This window comes from Grammomys surdaster, unplaced genomic scaffold, assembly GCF_004785775.1.
Source record: "Grammomys surdaster isolate TR1022 unplaced genomic scaffold, NIH_TR_1.0 125504, whole genome shotgun sequence".
NCBI lineage: Eukaryota > Metazoa > Chordata > Mammalia > Rodentia > Muridae > Grammomys > Grammomys surdaster.
In genome coordinates, this window is record NW_021620360.1 from 818,569 (window position 1) to 834,477 (window position 15,909).

At 52.3% G+C, this 15,909-nt stretch overlaps 1 protein-coding gene and 1 long non-coding RNA gene across 2 annotated transcripts in view; both read right to left on the reverse strand.

Annotated features, from left to right (window-relative positions):
* LOC114638102 overlaps positions 1 to 975 on the reverse strand; it is a 29,982-nt gene extending 29,007 nt beyond the window's left edge. Inside the window, exon 1 of the long non-coding RNA XR_003713823.1 lies at positions 925 to 975. This is a non-coding gene — a long non-coding RNA (uncharacterized LOC114638102). The remainder of the gene's footprint in view (positions 1 to 924) is intronic.
* A 4,984-nt stretch (positions 976 to 5,959) lies between these two features.
* Gnl1 (G protein nucleolar 1 (putative)) lies at positions 5,960 to 15,868 on the reverse strand. Its single transcript, XM_028786460.1, has 11 exons — positions 15,592 to 15,868; positions 15,046 to 15,211; positions 14,629 to 14,765; positions 14,364 to 14,515; positions 14,180 to 14,251; positions 12,609 to 12,912; positions 12,129 to 12,323; positions 7,718 to 7,896; positions 7,475 to 7,637; positions 7,107 to 7,247; positions 5,960 to 6,824 (listed from the first exon to the last, which is right to left on the reverse strand). Exons 1-11 carry the CDS (start codon positions 15,662 to 15,664, stop codon positions 6,583 to 6,585), a joined length of 1,824 nt encoding a protein of 607 aa, XP_028642293.1. The 5' UTR covers positions 15,665 to 15,868; the 3' UTR covers positions 5,960 to 6,582.
* Positions 15,869 to 15,909: the final 41 nt, after the last annotated feature.

Genomic DNA, 15,909 nt, shown 5'->3' on the forward strand with positions numbered 1-15,909 from the left:
AGGGCTTTAGAAAGGGTCTTGCTATGTAGTAGGGCTTTAGAAAGGGTTTTGCTATGTATGTAGTAAGCCAGACCCTACTACATAGCAAGACCCTTTCTAAAAAAACAAACAGTATCGAGTTCTCTGAGTATCTGGCTTAATCTCTTCAAGGGCTCATTCAGGCTAACCTCACAGAGACCCACATCCTGAATGCTGGGATTAAAGGAGTGTGACACCGTGCCCACTACTGTCCCCTTTATAAGGCGTAATGAGTACAGACCAAGAACAACTGTATCTTTCCTAACATACTCTCCGCTTTTTTCTCTGAGGCGAGGTTTCTCACCGTCCTGAAACTCACTAATTAGGCTAGTGTGGTTCACCGAGTAGTTCCGGGGATTGGCCTGTCTCTTCCTCCAGCTGAGTTTTCATAACAAACCGCCACACTCAGATTTTTTTTACGCGATTTCCGTGGATCAACCTCGGAGGTCCTGTGCTACAAAGCAAGCACTTTACTGCTTAAGCAATCTCCGCCGCCCTGAACAATGTGTCTTAAAACACCACGTTATATATTTCAATCTTGTGCAGTTTTGTCACCTAAATAATTAAGGCTGGGAAAATTAAAATCTAATAAGGGCCCGGCACGGTGGTGCACCCCTTTAATCCCAGCACTCCGTAAGCCGAGGCAGACCGATCTGAGTGAGAGGCCAGTCTTGGTCAACAGATCGAGCTCCAGGACAGCCAGGGCTACACAGAGAAACCCCGTCCTGAAGTGAATGAATAAATCTACTAAGTAAGCTTAATTGAGCCGAGAAATAAAAATCAAAAATCAAAAATATCACAGGAGGCGCTTCCAGTTGGAAAGGCTTGACGATTGTAATCTTTTCTAGATTTGATAACCGAAATTTCTGACAAGAATCGACTTTTAAAAGGTTTTCATGGACTTACCGTTCGAGGTGTCATGGCGAACCCGATCCGCTATATACCGGAACAGAAGCGACGCCAAACCCAGGGGCTAAACACTCCCCGAAGCCTCGGTGAGTGGGACTTCCGTAAGCAAGGCTCCACCTTCTTAAAGGTTCCTCAAAACCTCTAGACGCTGGGGTCAAACCATTCAAATACTTGAACCTATGAAAGACCATTTCACTCAAAGGATGGACTGTCAGATGGTATTAGAAATTAACTCGAGCTGGCTGTAGTGGCACACGCCTTTAATCCCAATACTCGGGAGGCAGAGGCAGGTTGGTGTCTGAGTTCGAGGCCAGCCAGGTATACAGAGTGAGTGCCAAGACAGCCAGGACTACACAGAGAACTCCTGTCTCAAAATCCGCCTGCCTCAGCCTCCCAAGTACTGGGATTAAAGGCGTGCGCCACCTCTGCCCGGCCTCGAAGCTAATTTTTGTTTTATGAGATAAGGTCTTGTTATTTAGCCCAGGAGAGCCTAGCAGTTCACAGCAATCCTCTTGTCTGAGCCTGAAAAGCTGGGGTTAAAGGCGTGCGCGCACCACAGCCCTGCCCAGACGAACATGACGTCAGGGTTTCCCCTGAGCGGCCATGACGCAGCTCCACCAGCAGGTGGCACTGCGGAGTCGCAGGTGTGGCGGGACGACCCTTTACCCAGGGCTGTGGGGATATTGAGTTCCAGATGGTGGGGAATTCGGTTCAGAGATGTTTTTCCTGCTGTTTCGTTTACTAAATACTACCTGCGGATACACAAATATTTCAACATATAGCTGAGCTGTAACCGTACAGCTATCTGAACGTCACCACCAGTTGCAGGCGGTTGTGAGCTGCTGGATGTGGGTGCTGGGAACCCTGGAAGAGAAGCAAGTGCTCCTAAATCGCTGAGCCTTCCCTTCACCCCATAGCCAAATTGCTTGACAATTACATCCTCATCCCAATGCCTGCACCGCCGTCCACTATATTATAATCTAGTCTTCTACTATATGGGGCCTTTGAGCTCACCTCTTCAATGCACCACAATGGTCAACCCCACTCTGACCCACCGCCCCCTCCCCAACCCTTTAATGTCTTCCTCTGGGTTTTCTCCTTTCCTTTTGCATCCCTAGCTGGCTCTTCTCCACAGAGAGGAAGTAAGACGCCTGTAAATTCTCCACTTTCTTCCTCGCCAGGCTCTTGGCTTGCATTACTTCGAAGATGACCTATTCCTCTCCGTCCACCTCTATGATGATGGTGCCCAATGTGTGCAGCCAGCACCCCTTCCCCAAGCTGCACTTGCATATAATGTCTCCAAAAATTACCCATGATAAATGCGCCGAATCAAAAGCATGCTATACACTCTCCCACCCCATCACCAAACACACAGAGAGGGAGAGGGAGAGGGAGAGGGAGAGGGAGAGGGAGAGGGAGAGGGAGAGGGAGGGGGAGAGGGAGAGGGAGAGAGAGAGAGAGAGAGAGAGGGCGCAAAGCAAGCCAACAGCCTGTCAATCTATCACAGCTGCCTTTTTCCCACTGGTTCTGGTTCAGTTTCCTTCTAGGATGGCTACAAAACCTTCTGGTCACTCTCCCCTTCCAAATAAGTGTCCACGCTGCAATCACAGTGGTCTACAGGCAATTATTTCCCTGCCCTTTAGTCGCAGGGTTAAAAAAAATTTTTTCTGGGGGCTGGTGAGATGGCTCAGTGGTTAAGAGCACTGATTGCTCTTCCAGAGGTCATGAGTTCAAATCCCAGCAACCACATGGTGGCTCACAACCATCTGCAATGAGATCTGATGCCCTCTTGTGGGGTGTCTGAAGACAGCTACAGTGTACTTATAATAAATAAATAAATAAATAAAGTTAAAAAAAAAATTTTTTCTAACAGGGTCTCATGGTGGAGCTCTGGCTGGACTGGAACTCAGAGATCTGCCTTCTGCCTTCCAAGTGGTGGAATTAAAGGTGTGCCCCACCACACCTAGCTCCATGGGTTAGTTCTTTGTTTTGTTTCACTCCATAAGATCAGGCTAGCCTCAAACTCACAGAGATTCAACTGCATCTGCCTCCCGAGTGCTGGAATTAAAGGTGTATTCCACCATGCCTACCTTCATGGGTTAGTTCTTAAGACTCTTTAAAGTGGGGACTGAAGAGCTGGCTCAGTGGTTAAGAACACTAACTGTTCTTAGGGATCCTGAGTTCAATTCCCAGCAACCACATAGTGGCTCACAACCATCTATAATGGGATCCGATGCACTCTTCTGGTGTGTCTGAAGAGAACGACAGTGTACTCACATACAATAAATAAATAAATAAATAAATAAATAAATAAATAATGAGAAACCACTTAGGGAAGAGAGAGGTGGTCAGATCTTCAAGACAGAAAGGTGGGACCTGTTTCTGTCCAGGGTGGCAAGAACTGGCCTGCTCCTGCCCTGGTCATGAAGCAGAGGAAGCATTCTAGCATTCTGCTGGCTTTCTCTTGAGACTCTGTCCAATCAGTGGGGCTCCCTGCATCCCTTGTTGACTAAACTTGTCTAGAAATACTCTCACATCCACCCAAAGGGGCATCTCCCAGGTGATTCTAAATCCAGTCTCGTTGACAATGAAGATTCATTAATGGGATAAAAAAGGAAAGATTCCATTCTGTTGCAGGCTCACGACCATTTGTAATGGGTTCTGATGCTCTTTCTGCTGTATCTAAAGACAGCTAGTGTAGTCATATAAATAAACAAAATAATTCTTGTTAATGTGGCCACAGACCTCTGCAACCTCTCCTACCTCCTTGCACTCACCACCTCAGGAATGGGTCTTTACCCTCAGCACCAGTGCACACACTGTCTCTCACTTCCACCTACCTTCTGTAAGTTCTCCACTTTCTTCAGTACCAGGGTTTACTGTTCACACTACACTGTATATAATGTTTCTCTCCACCCTCCTCTAGGGTAGAAACAGCCCCTGGGCTAGAACACACTTGCTGGACCTGCATCTGTGGAACTCCTCTTGCCCAGAGTTCAGTTTGGCCTGTGTGAAGCCCTCTGCTCCTCTAGGCTGTTTAGTCAGACTCGCAGAGACTGGCTGCCCTGGCAGTGTTCCCATAGCACCGGAAACAGCTCATTTTTCTCAGCCTTGCACAACTGCTTGAAGATCCAGCTTCCAGAGCTGTAGAGATGGCTTACAAGCCTGCGTTCAGACCACCAGCACTTAAAAGGCAGTTGTGTGTTAACTAGTGCTTCAGGACATAGAGGTAGGAAGATTCCTGGAGTTCATTGGCCAGCCATTTTAGCCAATCAACGAGCTCCAAGTCCAGTGAGCCATTTATCTAAAAGGAGACAGAGGACACTGGTGTCTTCCCTCCATGCCCACACAGCATCTAGCCATGTCAACACCTCCTGATCAGGACCCCAGGGGTCTTCTATCATTCTTCTCCCATTATTTACCACACTTTAAATTATTACTTTCATCACTCAACAAACCATGAACTTCACAAAGGGCTATTTATTTCTTACCAATTAGCAGTGATTGACAGGTACTAATAACTCAGAGAATGTTCAGTGGGTAAATGAGTGGGAGGTGGGGGGACGTTCCCAGTACTATTCACTCTAGCTACATGTGATAACTAAGTTGTGTTAGCAGTGGTGGCTGGCTGTTCTATGGTCTGCTGGAGTTAAGACACTTTATTGAAAAAAGATACAGAATTTGTCCCACAACTTCTGGGAAATAGTTGTCAGCTAGCTTATGTTGGTTCCATCGTTGGTGGAGGCTGAATAATAACTGAACTCACCTGGACCACTCACCACTCCCTGCTTCAGAATGAGAGCTGTACAAATAAAGCTCTTTGCATTGAGACTTTGTCATTCTGCTAGACTGGCTAGCTGCATGCCAGGGCCTGGTGCATAGCCAGGTACCCACTGGTGGACACAACCCAAGCAAGAGGGAGTGAGGAGGGTTATGTTACCTGAGCACGGGAGGGACACTAAACGAAGACTACCAGGCCCTTCCTCTCAGTCTCTCCCCAGCCCCAGGTATGACAGAGCACATGGCCTCTCTTCTCCCTGACCTATCTGTCCTTAAGACAGCTCTTTGCCTGGTATTGTTTTCCTATAAAATGAGCAAGGCACGGACAGTGACTGTGGACACGTATCCCACATCGTTTGGGAGTGAGCTGCCTCCAGATCCACAAGAGTTCAAAAACAGCCTGGTCTACACAGCAAGTCCAAGACTGCACAGTGAGATCCAATCTTTAAAAAAATATTGGTTCTGGTGAGGTCTTCACCTGAAGTCCATACAGCTCCCCATGCCAACTCCATCCCAACCCAACTCACCCAAATGCCCATGGGGAACCTCAAGAGTCAACCGAGGACAGGGAACAGAAGCATCAGGGGGCAGACACACCCAACTGTGTTTTGTTTGTGAGGCCAAAGAGCCCTAGATTAGAGAGTGGATTTTTCTTAGTTGTGTCCTTTCCTCGTTTCTAACATTCTGGGGACAAAACCTTCATGCGTGCTCACATGCTGTGGTTCTAACTCTGTATGACAGTGCAGGTTACAGGACTCATGTCCTTGCTGGAGCCACTGAAGGGAGCAAAGGTTTTAGGAATGCATGGCCAGGGGCCTCAGTCTCTTCTCAATAGAGGTTCCTTTCTCTTCGTTGGCAGATCAGTGCTGGCACTGGAGAACATGCTACTGACCCAGGACCTGAAGGAGATGCCCCTACAGAGCAATCCAGCCCTGTAGTCCATGCTGCTGCCCTACTGGACAACACTGTTCACTACCGCCCCCTCCTGTTTCACCAAGAATTCAGCCTAGGGCTCTCATTTCTGCAGGATACAGAGAACTCTTAAAGATGGCCCCAGCTACCTGCTAACTTCTGGATCAGACCCTAAGCAGTCTGAACTCCATCCCCAAACCAGAGCAAATAGTCTCAGGAACTATCTATTGCTTTTCACTCCCAGGCTCTTAATGGAACCTGACACTGTCCTTAAAGAGCCGCTCTGCTCCAACGGTGAATGCTGTTTGCTGTAATTAAGTCTCCGCTTGCACACATTTCATTAACTTTTTCACAAGCTTTTTGTCGTATTTACATTTCAGTATCAATAAGTTCCAGAATTATACTCCACAGGTTCCCAGAATTTGGAGAACCTTCACACACCCATCTTAATCCCAAAGTCTGTGCTCCATGAGGTCTGGGGTCACGACCAGTCCTGGCTCCGGCACCATACAGCGGGGTTTGTACTTAGCACAGTCCCAGACAGATTTGATAAATGTTCACTGAATTTAGAAAATTCCTATAAAAAGCTTCCGTGGTGACACACATCTGTGGCTCCTTCACCCACAAAGCGCTCGTAAAACCAAGGCCAAGCATCAGGGGCAATAGGACTTTGTTGAAGTGCAGGAGAGGAGGGCTAATTCCAGGTCCACGGGGATTCCTAAAGTGCTATGTGAGAGAGTGGGCAGCAGCCGCAGACAGCTCTGCTTCCCAGAGAGAATGAAGAAGAAAGGCAAAAAGCCTCCAAGAGCAGTCAGCCCACACCAACCGCCCTCACCTCAGGCCACCTGGGGAAGGGGCTACAAAGCAGACAATCTTTATTCACAATCAGGGTGGCAAAGGGAAGACACCTCCAGCTCAGCCCAGAAGCAAAGCTACTGAGGGGGACATGGTACCAGGCGGGGCTCAGCACTCATCCTCCCCTAGCAGGGCATATGGGTTCCGGGCCGCTAGGCAGGACCCAGGATCTGAAGTTGGGGTGTCCTCGTCTCCTTCTCCCTCTTCATCTGCATCCCGGTCCTCCTCTCCTTCCTCCTCACAGGAGCTGCTCAGTTCCTCCTCCTCCTCCTCCTCCTCATCACCCGACGGCCCAACCTTGCCCTGTGACAGCACCAGCTCTGCCGTCTCTGCGTGAGACTCCCAGGTGCCTGAGGAACACAAACCAATGTATGAGCAGAAGAGGGGAGCAGAGGTGAGGACAAAGGTCCCCTTCTTCAAGCGCCGCACACACCCCTCACACGAGCCTATCTGCAGAGCTAACAAAGCTTTGTGTGTTCTCACATCCCCACGGCCACCTTGCTGAAAGCACTGTCACCCAATAGCACATCAGTAAACTATCGCCAGAGCTGCCCAGTGACCCTGTCTGGCCTTGAGGTCCACCCCGAGGCTGGCCCCTCAGTAGGGACTGTGGAAGACACGTGGGCTCTCACCTTTCTGTTCGCTGTAGCCAGGAGGGTGGAAACACAGGCTGAGGCGGCCATCCACTGCCAGGCGAAGGAGGCTGTTAGCTGCTCTGTACACATCGTTTCGAGCAGCCTTGGCTGTCTTATAACCACGTTTCTCTGCCCAAGCTAAACGGAGAAAACAGTAACAGTAAGGGACGCCCGGGAACCAGGTTCCAGTCCCATCAGCCCCACACCCAGTCTCTGCAGTGTTCCACACAGTCCAGCTAAGACTTCTTGATTGTGGCAGAGTAAAGAAATTTAGGGGCAAGCAGACAACTCCTTCCTCGAGGCCAGAATCTAAGTGTGGAGGACAAGGTAGGCAAGAGACGAAAAGGAGAGGTCATGAAGCCCACCTTCGCAGATGTCCCAGGCACACCAGGGGTGCTCAGCTGAAGGGTCCTCTGCCTCTGGGTGGCGCAGGTGCAGCAGGGCCTGCACAGGGATTCTGGAAGCCAGGTAGCCCACGGAAGTGTAGGGCTCCTGGATCTGGGCAATAGGGTAGATTCCAGCCAGAACCTGTGGAAACAGCACTTAGCACCTTGCGCAGGTCCACCCTCTCTCTTCCCCACCCCACTCCAGCCCCCTCTACTACATACCTGCAGCTGCCTGGGCAGCAGAGAGGGGAAGATAAGGCCCGGACAGTCACAGAGCTTCACAGAGGGGGTCAGAAAGTAGGTCTGAAAATAGCGGGTGTGGCCTGGCGTTCTAGAGACACTCACCACCTTCCGTCCCACCAGCCCATTGATCAGCGAGGACTTCCCCACATTGGGGAAACCTAGGAAGGAAATGGAAGGGACTGTGGGACAGCTCTTACTCTGGGCCAGGGGAACTGAGCAATACTTGGGACTGTCAGGAGAATGGCAGTCAAGGTAAAGAAGCACTACAGCCAAAACCAGACATGCTCTGGCCCTTGCCTACAGCTGTGCCCCCAGGCCATTCCCTGGCCTTTCAGGGTCAGTTCCTCATTTTACAGGACAGAAACCAAACCCACACTGGTCACACTCTAAATACAACTGCACCTCATAATAACCATCACTGACTGCCCGAGGAGATGCCTGCTCTCATGGCTATGCCCTCCCATGGCTATGCCACCTTCTTTCTGCCTGAGTGCAGGACCTGCACAGACCCAGACCTCCCCCATCCACTGCTCAGGCCCTCAGAGCCTAAACTACTCATGTATCCACAGAGCACACTGCTGCCTCACATCTCCTTGACCTGACACGCATCCTTCGGGCTCACTTACCCCTTCGTCCCAGTAAGTTCACCCTGACTCCAGTATGGTAACACTGTGGTGGGCTGAATGAGAATGGCCCCCAGAGGCTCATGTATTTGAATGCTTGGTCCCTAGCTGGTGAGAACGTTTTGGGGTAGACTAGGACAGTACAGTTTCTCATGTTGTGGTTAACCCCTCCCCAATCCATAAAATAATTCTGTTGCTTCTTCATAACTATACGTCTGCTGTTAGGAATTGTATTGTCATATCTGATATGCAGGATATCTGATGTGCAACCCCTAAAGGGGTCGCGGCCCACAGGTTGAGAACCACTGGACCAGGAGGTATGGCCTTGTTGGAGGAGGTCTGTTACGAGGGGTGGGCTTTGAGGACTCAAACTTCCACATTAGACCCAATCTCTGTATCTCCTGTCTGTCTGTCTGTCTGTCTGTCTGCCTGTCCGTCCACCCATCCAGCCCTCCCTCTTACTACCCCTGCTGCCATGCTCCCTGCTGTTATGATCCTGGATTCATCCTCTGAAACTGTAAACAAGCTCCCACTGAGGGATGTTCTTCCACAGGCTGCCTCAGTCATGGTGTCTCTTTACAGCAACAGGACAGTAACCTCGATGCTATGCAGCACTCAGCACATCCACCGCTCCTCTGATCTACCTGCAGGTCCAGGATCCAACACTCTGCAAGCCCTAGACACTGCCCTTCAACTCCTGGTCCTGGCTTTCCTGCATCTCAGTCACCTGACAAAACCCCAGCCCTGTGGCATGCAGCTCCGTCCACACAGCACTTGAGAGAAGACGGGCAAGCTGGCCCGATGCTTCCCAGCACACCAGGCTACCTCTTCTCCAGGGCTGGCAGAGGAGTCACCTCCCCTCTGACCAGCATACTTCTCTGTCCTCAGAGTAAAACTCCTAGCCCAGTGTGATGACACATGGATGTAATCCCAGCACTTCAAAGGCTGAGGCAGAAGGATAGCTCAGAGTTTGAGGACAGCCTAAACTGTACAGTGAGACTGTTTCAGAAATAACAGAAACCTCACATAAAACAAAAACAAGCACACAACCCTGAAGACTCAGCTCTGTGTGTCAGCATGTCCTGAGTTCACCTTGTGACTGTACACGTGAGAGTTTATTTTATATTATGTGCATTGGTGTTTTTGCCTGCGTATGTCTGTGTGAGGTCAGATCCCCTGGAATTGAAGTTACATGGAATTGAACCAGGGTCCTCCAGAAGAGAGGCCAGTGGTCTTAATCCCCGAGCCATCTCTCCATCCCAAGACTGAACACTTGAACACAGACAAAAATACACAGCAGCTCTGGAGATCCTAGTGTGCTGGGCCAGACTGAGCACAGCACTGTCCTCGGAAGCGCATCTGCCCAGCTCCTAATGCAGAGCCTCGTCCTGACTTGGCGAGTGTCCCTCCTGCTCCCTGGTCTCAAGGCCCTCATGGGCATTTAGGGTAAGCCAGTGCCACCCTGCAGCCTCTGCACTCCACCCAGCTGGGGCCATGGGGAGGATGCTGTTTCTGGTGTCTTCTCTGGGATGGCCTCTCCTCCTCCTCCAGCTCCTAGCAGCTGCCAGCCCTGCTTCACAGACGTGAAATTTCAGGCAGTGTTCACTTCACATCCAGACTCTTCTCCGTTCCCATTCTCCTCCTCCTCCTCTGCCCAGACTGACTGCTGCTCTGCCTCAGCCCTCAGCTCTCTCCTCGCCCTCCCTCTGCTGTCCCATGGCATTAAACATTCTGCATATTTCCCATGACTCCTTAAACTGGAATCCCTACTGCATCCCAAGCCCCAGTTCTCCTTTTTCTCCTAAGCTCCAGACCCCTCAGCCACAGCTTTTGAGCTTCTCCTCATGGGACAGCTACCGGCAGCCCCTGATCTCTCTCCTCTCCACTCTCCAGCCCTCCACACCAGCTCCTCTCCCACTTTCTCTACTCAGGAGTCCCAGCTGTACAGGCTTTTAAACAAACAAACAACCTTCATTGCTCTTTGCTTTCTTGGATGCCAAGTACAGCCACCAGCATGGCCATTTTCCCCACCTTCACATCGTGTTTCTGTGCCAGAACCCCACACCTCCATCACCTCCCTCTGAGTGACTCTTGAGGGGGTTGAGGGAGGAAGGTGCTGGTTTTTCTTTATTCTTTTTTGAGATGGGTCCCAACCTGTAGCCTAAGCTGGCCTGGAATTCACCAAAATCCAGGCTGACCTCAAACTCTCATAATCCTCATGCCTTGGCCTCCTGAACTCTGGGAATCCAGGGGGAACACCACACCCAGCTCCTCTCAGCAGCTCTAGGCTGTCAATCCAGGGGGAGTACCACACCCAGCTCCTCTCAGCAGCTCTTGGCTGTCAATCCAGGGGAGCACCACACCCAGCTCCTCTCAGCAGCTCTTGGCTGTCAATCCAGGGGAGCACCACACCCAGCTCCTCTCAGCAGCTCTTGGCTGTCAATCCAGGGGGAGCACCACACCCAGCTCCTCTCAGCAGCTCTTGGCCGTCCTGTGGACTCGTCCTTTCATGTCCATCACCCACCATCCACTCCACTCAGTGAAGAACAAGCTTCTCAATGAACCAGATCCTGCCATTCCACCACTGGCCTGTAATGTAACTAGAACTAGGACCCAAACTGCCAGGCCAGAAGGATGTCTCAGGGTTGAGAGAAGTCACAGTCCTTGCAGGACCCACAGAGTGACTTCCAACAGTCCACCCCAACGTTAGGGGATCCACTGCCCTCTGCAGGAACCAGACACTTACATATATGCAGGCAAAACATTAAAACACATAGAGAGAAAAAACCTAAAAAAATATAAGTCCACAAATATCTAAGATATTAATTACCCAGCTCTCTTCTCACCTCTTGCACCCAAAGTGAGGAAGAGCCTTCGACCTGTCTCACAGTCTCTCTGGACTGCAGTGGTCGGGGTCCTCAGCCTTCCTCACATTCACGCTGCAGTGACCCCCAGCATACAGTTACTTTTGTTGCTACTGTGCAAATGTAGTTTTGCTGCTGTGACGCAATGTAACTGTCATGTAAGCCCCTAATGTAAAATGTCATGTGACCCCTGGGGAAGGTCATTCGACCTCTAAAGGGGTGGTGACCCACCGGGTGAGAACTGCCACTCTACTGGAGCTGAACAAAGCTCTTTTCCTTCTAGAGACAGGGTCTCCTTGTCCAATGTAGGCTGTGCTAACCTTCAACTCACAGAGATTTGCCTGCCTCTGCCTCCAGGGACTGGGACTGAAGGTGAGGACCACCACACTGAGCTTGTGACACGTTCTTAACCAGGGAGACCATTCAGTCATACTGACCACACTGAAAAGGGCCCCAACCCAGAGGGAGCAGACATGTGCTGCTCTCCTGCTGAGACTTAAGGACCCCTGTACTAGGAACCAGTATCCACAACTGAAAAGTGAGTATCTGTATCTATGGGTCACTCAGAGCACCAGGAAATATAACAACAGTCGCTGTTGTCCTGTTGTCATAGCTATCACAACCTGCCAGGCACAGTGAGGCTCAGCAGGCCATCGCTCACCTCCATCTTTGAACTGCGCATTCTCAAGTGACTCAACAGTTCAAGGACTTGCTTGCAATGACACAGCCAACAAGAGACAGAACTTAGCTGCACTACAGTAGGCACCTTCCTCTGCTCCCCCAGGACCACGACAAAGGCTGTTCTTTGAAGAACCTAAACCCAGACAGGCCTAGCTCCCTCCTCTACAAACAATGAAATCACAGAGCCTAAGGAGGCCACTATGGCGGCCGCTGAGTCCTTACCTACACAGCCGATGGTCACCACCCCATCCTTGTAGCGCTCTCTGGAGGGGCCCGTGGGCTCCATGGCTGAGTCAGTCTGCTGCTCTACCAGTACTGCTGGCCCGTCTTCCTCCTCCTCTTCCTCACCAGAGACATTACCCCAGGACGCCCCGGCCATGTCCCTAGCAATCTTCTCGCGCCAGCTGCTCAAGTCCACTGTTGAAGAAGAAGACAGAGGGGGTTTCCGTCATCCCCAGGCCACTGTGGATCATTAGCATACAGCTGATGTCACCAGCACGCCAAGAGTCGCGGAGTGCCAATGTGTACGGGGGCAGACCAGCGTTTCCCCCAGCCTTCACAGGACCCCACTCTGGAGTCGTAGAAGTCTCTCCATCAGAGCATCTAAGACAACTCAGGACATCAGATCACAGAGGCCCCTGCCCACTCCCGCCTCTCTCCCTCTCACCAACAGGGGGCGCCTTACTCTACAACTTTACATACCTTTTCCCATAGTGATGGCTTCACAGGCTTTCAGCAACTGCTCTGGCCCCAGTGCCCGAGTCCATCCTCTCCCCCGTCTCCGATTCTTCTTCAAGACACTACCAGGCTCCTGCGGGGTTCGCGTGTCCCGAGGGAAGGAGGTGAACAGGACGATGTGGAGCTGGGGGTAGCGCTGGTGGAAATAATGCTTCCAGGCGACCACAAGAGCTGGTGGGGCCAGGTCCACCTTGTTCAAGACCAGCACCAGGGCCAGCCCAAGTTCTCCAGTTACATACTCGTAAAGTGCTGGTGGGAAGTTCACAACCTGTGACAGAATTGTAAGAGGATGGAGTGACAAGAAGCCCGCCCAGAGTTTGCTGACCCCAGATCCCTGTCACCAGGCACAGCTCTGGCTGAAGTAGATTCTGTGGTGAAAATGGTAACCCGGACACATCGAACAGGGAAGGCAAAGGCAGGTGTTAGAAATAACCTGGGCATGTCTCAGGGAGTTTCCTGCAGGTCACGATGAGAGAAATGAATGGGAAGTATGACAATACCTAGCACACTGAGGTGACGACAGTCAGGAGCAGGAATGGGGACTGGGTAACAAGTAACACCTGCTCTATGTGCACGTCACCACGTAAGTGTATGCACATGCACAGCTGCATGCACAAGAGCACGTGTGTGGACATATCTGAGTTAAGTGTGTATGACTGTGATGGTCGTATGTGTGTGACGGTGCACAGAAACATGCACATGAACACTTGTTCCTGTATGGCCACGTTCATTGAGGCTCCCCAACCTAAATGTCCCCCACAGACCTCCCTTTCTCCACTGGAAGACAAGTGCAGTCAGGAGGCCAGGATTCACAGAGCTGTCCAGCAGCAGTCTCCAAACCTCACCCACTAACCTAGTGTCCCAGGAGGGGGTCTGTGTTGATCATGTGGCACTATAGAGGTGACAGACGAAAGGAAGGCACCTTTGGGCTGGGCCCAAGAAGCTCCCAGTTGACTCAGAACTCCCTGGAGCTCTGTACTGGGACTTTCTACTGGTCTAGCTCTGGTAGGATGGGAAACAGGGTCAGCTGGCCAAAAGGGGAGTGGCAGGCTAGGATCAGAGGTGAGTAAAATGCTCAGCTCCTCAGGCTGGGGGTGCAGCTCAGTGGTAAAATGTCAGGCCTAGTACATGCAAGATGCAGGCCCAGGGCTTCATCCTTGGCAGAGCAGAGCAAAACAAAAGGAAAAATCAAGTGAGTTTCTGACTTTAGCAGGAGGTGTAAAAAGAAGAAAGCCATCATAACCCCAGCACCAGGAAGATGATAGGAAAATTCCCTGGGGCTATGTGATGAGTAAGATATCCCATCCCCACAATACAAGGTGCTATCGCCTGAGGAACACATCCAAGGTTGACCTCTGTGGCTTCCCAATTCCAAGCATACATTCTACAAGTGGAATAGCGAGCACCTACAAATCAGGGCCTTTCTCACATACCCACCAAAAAATTTAAAAAGATCTGTCTTCCGCTTCCCGTCTTTGAATAGTCTCATACTAGAATCTCCCCCTTCCCCCTTGCAAACCTTTCGGAGTCCTCACCGGATGTCGGATGTCAGTAATGAGCAAGACAATGTCAGACATCTCTAACACCCGCCACAGCTGCCTCCATGTCTGAAAAGACCAGAAGAGAGACTGTCTTCAGTCCTGCTGCTGCCTGAACCAGAACACTAAGATCACACAGCAGTATGTCGACTCCGGTCAACACGCCGCCGCCGTCAATCACCTCCAGATTGTGCTCAAAGTAGCTGAGTTTCTCCGACGCGTATGCCCCGTGTATCTTCCCGAGGTACTCCTGGAAGCTCCGCTCCTCTTGGGTCATTAGTTGTTCCTTGGACATCTCATAGCTCCAAGGAGGCCGCCGGGGAAAGTCCAGGACTGGGAAATGAGGAAAAAGACCGGACAGGCATGAGGACTTTTTTGGACCCCTCCTCTCCTCTTGGCCGGCTAGGTCCCCAAGCTGACTGCAAACACCAGTAGCCCTCAATCACCTGAGCCAGGCTGATACACCTCCCGGATATCCAACTCCAGCATTTCAGCATTGACCGGCTGCAACACTTGCTCTCTGGCGGCTCTCTTTCTCCTCTCCACCTCCTCCCGGCTGTCCCGTTCAAAATGCAGCCGGTATCTAAGGGAAGAGGGATCACACACCTAGTGGAGTCCTGTGACAATCTCCTCTTCGATCTCCTCTTCTGACCGGAAAACTTTGCAAAGCTTCCTCTCCTGGTTATTTGGGTCTCCTCTAAACAAACTCTTGACAGCCCCTTAGGAAGGCAACATCGTGGCCGAGCCTGGAAGAACCACCTCGGTTTCCAGCCTCACTAGCTCCACTTTCAAGCCTTCATCAGAAGCTTTCCCTAAAGGGTGAGGGCGGGGAAACGCGGCCAGCGCCCTTCTCCTTGGCTCACCGGTTGGGGTCGTAGCCTCTGGGCCCCAGGCCCTGCGAAGGTTGCTGGTTGAGCCTGCGGATGTGATGGGTCACGGATTCCCCATCCGACGTGTCGGTCTGCTCCTCCCGCCGCTCCCGGCTCCCGCTGCGGCTGTTGGAACTGGAGCGAAGCCCATCTTGGAGCCCTGAGGGGAGGGGCCGGTGACGCCGGTGTTGACCGGTTCTTAGGGTACCTAAAGACCCCCGAGCCGGCAGGACACGCTCTTCCTCGGCCGTCCCAACTTCTCCGGAGGCTCGATCCTCCCAACCGCGCGCCCCAATCAGTCCCCTCCCGGATGGGCCTGGAGGTCGTCACAGCGCCCCGGAGCCGCAGCAGCAGCAGCAGCAACAGCAGCGGGGTTTCCCATCCCCCACCCTCCACCCCCAGTCCCGCCGCTGCGGGAAGACCCCACCGTGGCAGCCCACGCGGGACCGACCGCGAGAGCCCACCCACCCACCCCCGCCCGCGGTGCGGCGGCACAGCCCTCCTCCAGGAGCTGCGCAGCGGCCCCGCCCCCTCCCTGACCTCGCTTCCGCTCCCGCTTGTCCTGCAGCTGCTTCTTCTTCTGCTTCACGCTGAAGGGCTTCTTCCTCGGCATGGCCCCGGCGCCCCGGACCGCCCTCCGCCGAGCTCCCCGCCGCCGCAACTGACTCCCCCGGGCAGCCCCCGCCGGCGGCCCGGGGCCCTGGGGAGGCGGGGCCGCGGTGACGTCAGCGGCGGGCGGCGGGGAGCGGGGCGGCGGGGATGCGAGCGGCACGTGAGAGCCGGCGGCTCCGGGATGCACGGTGCGGCGAGCGGGAGGCGCGCGTGGGAGGCCCGGCCCGACTCCGTCACGGGCTCTAC